Source organism: Neolamprologus brichardi, chromosome 3, assembly GCF_056152115.1.
Source record: "Neolamprologus brichardi isolate AB-2024 chromosome 3, ASM5615211v1, whole genome shotgun sequence".
Lineage (NCBI taxonomy): Eukaryota > Metazoa > Chordata > Actinopteri > Cichliformes > Cichlidae > Neolamprologus > Neolamprologus brichardi.
Genome location: NC_142106.1, coordinates 15,581,011 through 15,588,719, shown reverse-complemented (window position 1 = coordinate 15,588,719; position 7,709 = coordinate 15,581,011). Strand labels below are relative to the sequence as shown.

At 39.6% G+C, this 7,709-nt stretch overlaps 1 protein-coding gene across 1 annotated transcript; it reads left to right on the top strand.

Moving 5' to 3' along the window:
- Nucleotides 1-736: 736 nt before the first annotated feature.
- On the top strand, nt 737-6,798 carry LOC148103614 (zinc finger protein basonuclin-2-like). Its single transcript, XM_087832564.1, has 6 exons — nt 737-757; nt 861-963; nt 1,690-1,997; nt 2,770-3,162; nt 3,270-3,861; nt 6,002-6,798. The coding sequence occupies exons 1-6, from the start codon at nt 737-739 to the stop codon at nt 6,796-6,798; spliced, it is 2,214 nt and encodes a 737-aa protein (XP_087688690.1).
- Nucleotides 6,799-7,709: the final 911 nt, after the last annotated feature.

Genomic DNA, 7,709 nt, shown 5'->3' with positions numbered 1-7,709 from the left:
GGTCAGTATGTCTTATTTTTATATTTTTTATATAATATAAACATTCTAATAACTTTAAACCATGAAGAAAGAACATCTAAATATTAATTTCACTACATTTTCAACAAAATATACAGTGTCTATATCAGGGGAAAAATTATATCTCAAATATATAAAAATGATTTCACTCAACAATAATAAAAAAAAATCTGATTTGTTAAACAAGAAAGTTGGAAACACATTAAATTAAATGAATTTAAATGAGCATAAAATAGAAATAATTTTTAAAACAGATTGTTTAACATCATTTAAAATTATATTAAGTATATAACAAAATAAAATACATAACAAGTCTGACCATTTCTGAGAAAGAAGGAAAATAAATTGTACATTAATGATTAATAAGAATATAATAATAATAAATATATTAATATATAATGCTATATAATAATATATATTATGTTAAAACAGTAGTTCATATGAATCTTAATAAGTTGTGATCAAAACCCAGTTATCAAAAAGGAATTTCACTAACTGATTATCATTAATCACACTCACAATTACACCCAATTGCGTTGGTACTTAAAACAGTGGTGAATCGTGTCTGCAAAAAAGAAGTCATCAGCACATTTATGATAAATATTCATAAAAGTTTTAAACAATCACAGTGACCAGTCAGATAGAGGTTACATTGTATTTGACCAATCAGAGGCCTGAGCTGATGTTTCTGTTCTGACTGCAGGACCGAGACGTGAGGATGACTCCAGACCCAGAGGAGGTACCGACTCTGTTATTGAGGCATGCACGTTTGTGTTTTATTACAAATATGTCAAAGTGGAAAATGCAAATGTTTAAATTTCAAATGTGTCGTGCTTCGGCAGTCCATCAGGTGCACGTTATCCTGCTGCAGCTGCGTGTGTTTCAGACCAGGAAGTGTACAGCTCAGGTCATGTGATTGCTGTGGACACGGCTGGGTGGCACATGGTAATACCATGGATACACATTTTATATTACGCTGTTACATACACTGTTTGTATTTGAGAGGACAGTAACATTAGCCTTAATGATTATTGATAATAAAAAAAACTGTGTCTCCATAATATAGGTGACAGGTTAATGTCCCCGTGATGCAGGTATTCGAACAGATGTGTGTATTGCAAAGTCCTGGAGACTGAAAAAAATGTTTATATAGGTTTAATAAAATTTGAGTCCCCAAATGGCAATATTTAATTAAACTCAATAAATTAAATTCAATTAAATTCAATAAATAAAACTGTGCTTTTTGATATGTAAAACAGAGGTCATGTGTCTGACGAAGCTAAGTATTGAGTCAGAGTCGGCTTTTTTTTGTAACGTGAAGTCGTGGAAAACAAACTTCTTGATAAAATGTCAGTAGTCATGTTAGCCCTCAGAGTGCAGATGTGCGCTGTCACTATGGTGACATGGAGTCAGGTGTCGCTGTCATCACATCAGTGTGAGCATCTGGAGTAAGCATCTGTACACTCGCACACACAAATGTTGCAGTGTGTAGATGGTAAACACACATCTGTTGCTTTGACAAACAGGTGAGTCGTACCTGTGGCTGGTCTTCAGAGGCATCTTATCACTTTTGACCTTTTTGTATATTTTTTAATCAACAGATTATCACTGATGTAACTCATTTTTCATTTTTATAAATACAAAACTTGGAAACTGTATTTGCATCTTCAGCACTGGAGAAGCTCCAGGCCCAGCCTCCCTCCAGCTGTGGTCCAGTGGAGGTGGCTCTTCCTGGGGTGGTGTTCGACCTGAGCTCCCTGGTCTTGTACGGAGCTCAGGCCATTCCTGTTCGTCTCAAGATATTGCTGGACCGCCTCTACAGCATCCTGAACCCAGAGCAGGTAAGCAAGTGCACCTCTGTGATTGGTAGTAATGCAGAGAAGCTGTTTGAATTTACTTTTTCTTTTTTCCAGGTCGGACACATACTTCACACTTTGGGCTGGAATTTGGGGGATTATGTTAGAGGCTACATGCTGCAGGTAAACTACTCACAGTAGTGACTGAGTGAATATGAACATCTAATGTCTGACATTAAAATAACCTGTATTTTGTGATACCATATGAAGAAGTAACAGCTAAAACAAATATATGATTAACATTAAATAATTACAAATTAATTGTAAACCAGCAAGCATGAGTATATTCTTTACCTTTTGGTTTTTAAGTTAAGGATTCTCAAAATTGAGTTTGTAGTTTTGGGGGCATTCAAAAGGCACCAATTAGATGTAAGCGTTTACTAAATCCAGGTAAGAAGAAGTACACACCTTTCACCAGATCCCAGAGGAAAAATCTAACAAGAATTGCTTTTATAACTGTGGCTCGGATTAAAAGGTGGATGATATTTAGAAACTAATGAGAAAACTAAAACTTGAATTTCTGTTTTTAAAACTGCTCCTGCTTCTGTTTTAGCAGATTTGGATTCTGCTCAAGTTATAAAACAACTGTTGCATGTTGACTTTAAATTGTCCTCAGATGAAGAAGTGCTGAAAAGTGTAAAAAGTAAAGTATGAATGTTAATGTAAATATGACTTGAGCCTAAAATACTTTGAGTAGTTAGTAAGACTAGAAAACCACTGTTTAAAAATAAGTCCATCCAGCTAAGCAAGCTTTTTGACTTTTCGTGCCAGTAGGAACCTCTCCTCACGTGCTCTCAAAGCATCACTTTAGATTTACAGTAATTAACAGATTAAAGGCAGTGCATGATGGACGTTTTCCAACAACCAAACTTAAAAGAGCTTTCGTTCTCTGCAGTTTCCCAGTGGAAAAGTTTTGGACCGCTGGTTTACGGTGACTCCAGAAGAAGAAGTGCTCATCTTCAAACAGTTCCTTCGCTTTGGAGAGACGCGACCCATAGTCGAGTTGATGCTTCAGACTGCAGACGGTGCGGAAATCCTCTCAGATCCTGAGCTGAAACCCACACACAGCAGCTGCCAGTCAAGCACGAAAGAAGGAACGACGATGATGTTAAGGAGTTCAAGAGGAGATTCACGACTGGTGACCAGTGTCTGTCATTTAGAAAAAAGCAGTCCTGCTGACCACAACAATAATGTCCGCCATTTTGAAAAGTTTGCTGGTGGACTTTCTTTTCTGCTGCCATTCCATTTTCCAAGCTCGGCCTTCCACTGTTTGGTTTCTCCCACTAAGGTAATCAAATGATATTACGTTTTTTAAATACTCGAAACCTCTTACATTAAAGTTCCTCCAGATTTAAGCTTCTTACATTTACAATTACCATCTTTTTTTTCTATCAGGAGCTTATTCCTCCCAGTAAGCTGACGCAGTTTCTACGAAAGTCCCATTGCAGCAAATTGGTTGAGAAGCACAAGCCAGAAGGAGGAAGAACAGACCAAGAGACTGATCCAATCTTACGTCAGTGTATAGGAGAACTGGCCGTAAAAGTCAAAGCAGACCCCGATAAGCCAAGCCCGCCTCGCTCACTGTGGTATCCCTCCCTCCACAGTGAGCAGGACTTTGATTTTCAGAGGGGAACAGCCAAACACGAGAGCGACTTTTCCCTTTCTCCTACCTTAAACCCATCGACAATCATTTCTTCCTCTTCAATCTTTTCACCCATCTCCCCCTCTCCATCCTCACCTTTGAAGATTTCCCAGAAAGTGCCAGGCTCCCATTCTTCTTCTCTACATCCTCTCCCTTCCTTCTCCTCATCTTTCCTTTGTCCTCTTCCCACTGCCTCACTTTCTTCCTCCCTGCATCCTCCCCCCTCCTCATCTACCACCCTCCATCCACTCCCCTCCACCCTCTGCTCTGTCCCTTCATCTGCTGCAGGAGGTCGGAAAGGGAGGGTCTGCTGTGGCGTTTGCGGGAAAAGCTTCTATGACAAAGGTATGGATCCTCAGGCCTTTGTGAGTGTGTGTGTGCAATAATAGAGTCTGAAAGAATATATATATATATATATATATATTAGGGGTGCAACGATACACAAAATTCACGGTTCGGTTCGGTTCGATACTTTGGTGTCATGGTTCGATATTTTTTAGATACAAAAAAAAAATGTTCATGCTTTTTTAATTTGTCATTTATTAAAATTATAAATATATATTTTAACTCAAACGTACAGTTTTTAAATTTAATGTTGCTGAAACAACAAAGTAATAAAAAAATAAATCTATTTGATTGAGGAATCACTCGTCTTTGGAAAAGAGAGTTTATTACAGAGAAATGTCTCTTTCCAAAATAAAAGCTATACTATACGCTTCTTCTGGGCTATATTCTCAGCAGCATATTAAACATATCAGGTCCCCATAAGGAGAATCATGTGCTAACGGCTGTCTAAATGACTCGGGTAGAGTTTGTAGCATGTGTGCTTGTTGTTTTTCTCTGCTTCCACTTGTCTTTGCACTAGGATGATGTCAGAGTAAATGTGCAGTCATATTCGTTGTATTCCCACTAGTGCTGTCAGCGTTAATCTGAAATGACGTTAACGCCACAACACGGCAAATCTCCGTTAACGAGCTACCGCGGATCGCCCCGTGCGTGGGGCTGGACAGCGTCAACACGTTAACGAGCTAACTGCACTAACACACTAGTTCCCACCAATGTAATTGCGCCTTTGTCCATGACGCGCTTACCTTCAGGGTCATACATCACATGAAAACCAAAATAGTTCCAAACGGCAGATCTGAATGAGGGTGGGGGAGGTTCAATTTGCCATGTTGCAACAGAGAGCTTAACTTCTGTCTTGCTAGCTTGCCCTGCGCTCAGTGAATCTGAATCGAGCGCAGATCCACTGAGCGCTCAACACAGACAGCATCGTCAGAAGGAAAGTTGATAAAATAAATTAAAAATTTTGTATTGCTCATACATATGCGTACCGAACCAAAAGCACTGTATCGAACGGTTCAATATCGATATGAGTATTGTTGCACCCCTAGTATATATATACTATAAATTATCCTATAGCATAAATATAGGACTTAATTTTTGTGTTGCACTTTTATATGTGCTGTATATCAAGTGTCTTGTGCAAAAATGAGAGACCAGAATGTGTAATGTATACCTCAGTATCACTATACTGATAACAAAATTTACTTGGACATGACAAAGTTAAAAACATCAGATGGATATTGTGTAACTAAGTTACAGCTAGCTGGCTAACCGTGTAATCTATGCTGTTACTATAGAAAGTAAATGTTAGTTACGCATCCTTAAATGGTTTACTGACAGCTTAAACAAGACTAACATTAAACATGCTAGTATTATGTATAACATCCATCCCGCCATTTTCTTCCGCTTATCCAATTCAGAGTCGCGGGTTGGGCTGGAGCCTATCCCAGCTCTCTTAGGTCGAGAGGCAGGGTACACCCTTGGCAGGTCACCAGTCTGTCACAGGACAAACCCAGAGAGACAGGCAACCATTCCCCTAACCCTCTTTCGACAATTCAGAATCACTAATTAACCTAACCCCACTAACTGCAGCATGGTGGTGTGGTGGTTGGCACTGTTGGTCCTCGGTTTGAATCCACCATCTGGCTGGGGCCTCATTTTGTAAAGTTTGCATGTTCTACTCATGTCTGTGAGGGTTATGTACAAGTACTGCTACAGACATGCAGTTAGTTATAAATTTGGATAACAAAGCATTTTTCGGAGTACCACAGGGTTCTGTTTTGGGTCCTATATAGTTTATCTTGTTTTCTTGGGGTTCCCCTTAGTCCAATTGAATATTCTCTATTTCCTTACTCTATCTTTAGACTCTATCCCTTACTTCATGGTACACTTAGAGAGTCTTTTTTCTGCCAGTAAAGCAGCCTATAAAAATGGCCTGTGTCTGTCCGATGGAGATCCACATGATTTAATTCAAGGTCTACTACTCTTGTCTATTAATGATCTCATTGTTGAATCATACACCAGCATTAATGAAAAGAAACTTTGAATTTAATTTAATACCATTTAATTTTCAGCCCTGATAAGTTTTTATTTGTAGCTCGGTAGTAACCTAATAAAAATCCCATTTTAATTTGTGCAGGAACACTGAAGATCCACTACAACGCTGTCCATCTGAAGATCAAACATCGCTGTACAGTGGCAGGCTGCACCATGGTCTTCAGCTCGCTGCGTAGTCGAAACCGACACAGCGCCAACCCAAACCCAAGACTTCACACGAGCAGCAGCAGAGACACCTACAGAAGCTTACACTCTGACCACACAAGCGTTCACACTGATACACAGATACATGGCTCTAAACAGGCTCGCAAAAACACACAAGACAGTCACATGTATGTGTATAGGAAAAAGGAAAATGCCAACACATTTTGGAAACATACTAAGGATTCACAGGCACATGTGCACACTGTGGGGAGTGGCTTAAATGGTCACAAAAACCTCCAACATTGCTTTCTCCAGAGCATGCCACATCACGCTGACTCAACTCCTGTTTCTTCCCCTCTTCAATCCCAGAACCAACACACCAATCCCACCTTTGCCCTAAATAACCCCCAGGTCTTGCCTCCGCTTCCACCCCACCTCCATTCAGTTCATACTGCTTCTTCTCTAGGTTCCCCTCCCTCTCTCATCCCTGTAGTCAGTTCTGCAACAGACAAAATCAAACACCCCCTTCTGACTAACCATTCTTCCAGCACCACCCCAATTTCCCAAGAAAGTTGTGACACTCAGAGAGCATCCCATTACTGCGAAGGAAATCGGTGGCAGGCGGAGTCAATTGGCCCCGCGCCAAAGAAGAAGCCCAGGAAGTCAAGCATGCCAGTGAAAATAGAAAGAGAGATGGTGGAGCGGAGGAGAAACGAGAATGAAGAGGAGTACTGAAGAGCCACAGAGTTGCTGTTCAAAGTTTATATTCAGAAGTAAACTTTTTGTGAAAGAACAAATACAGAAAAAACAAATGCAGCGTGATAACAATGGAATTTCTTATCTCTGAGTTATTGCACAGGCTTCAGAGAGACTTACAGAATAGATTCTTCTGCAGAGTTTGAACAAATATGAATCAGAGAGGTTAATAAAGAATCATTTCTCAGTAATATGAATAAAAACATTTAATAATTTTTTAACATGATTAAAAATATTGAAAACAGAATGCTCGTGTTTCACTATAATTGTATGGTATATATCTCAATTTAACCCAATATGTGATTTCAGTATAGTGTAGTACAGAGTAAATACCAATATAGTTCAATTGTCCACATAAGTACATTTAGAGTACTTTAGAGTCCATTTATCCTAATCATCTCCAGAATAAAGATGACAGATGAAGGCAAGTGAGAACCACAGAGACACAATAGAGTCATTAATAAGAAATATGAAATTGGACAGGACATGAGGTCTGCTTCAGAAGTGATGCTCTGTGGTGAGTGAAACCTGATGAACATGTGGTGTCTGTGGGTTACCTGTGGGTATGTGTTATTATAAAGACACTGTGAGGACAGCGAAGATTAAGCATGGACAGAGCACCACCAGGTAGAAGACCACTCTGAACACAAGGCTGAAGGGAGAAGAAATGAAAGATGAAGCTGTAGTTGTTGGTTTACCTGCAGAGAGAATCCCACCTGTTCAGGTGAATATGTGGATGAAATAAGAGGTGAATTCAGATTGAAGCTCCTCACCTGTGACAGTGATCCAGCTGGATGGAGACTCTCCATGACCGCTGATGTCACACTTGTAGAGGCCTTCATCAGACCTGGAAACATGCTGGATGGTCATGTGACCTGTAGGCTGCTTCC

What these genes read in the sequence shown, in the direction of transcription:
- LOC148103614 (XM_087832564.1), top strand. Translation starts at nt 737, where the DNA reads ATGACTCCAGACCCAGAGGAG. An exon ending in TGACTCCAGACCCAGAGGAG is followed by an intron (nt 758 to 860) that starts GTACCGACTCTG and finishes GTGCTTCGGCAG; the next exon opens with TCCATCAGGTGCACGTTATC. An exon ending in ACACGGCTGGGTGGCACATG is followed by an intron (nt 964 to 1,689) that starts GTAATACCATGG and finishes TTGCATCTTCAG; the next exon opens with CACTGGAGAAGCTCCAGGCC.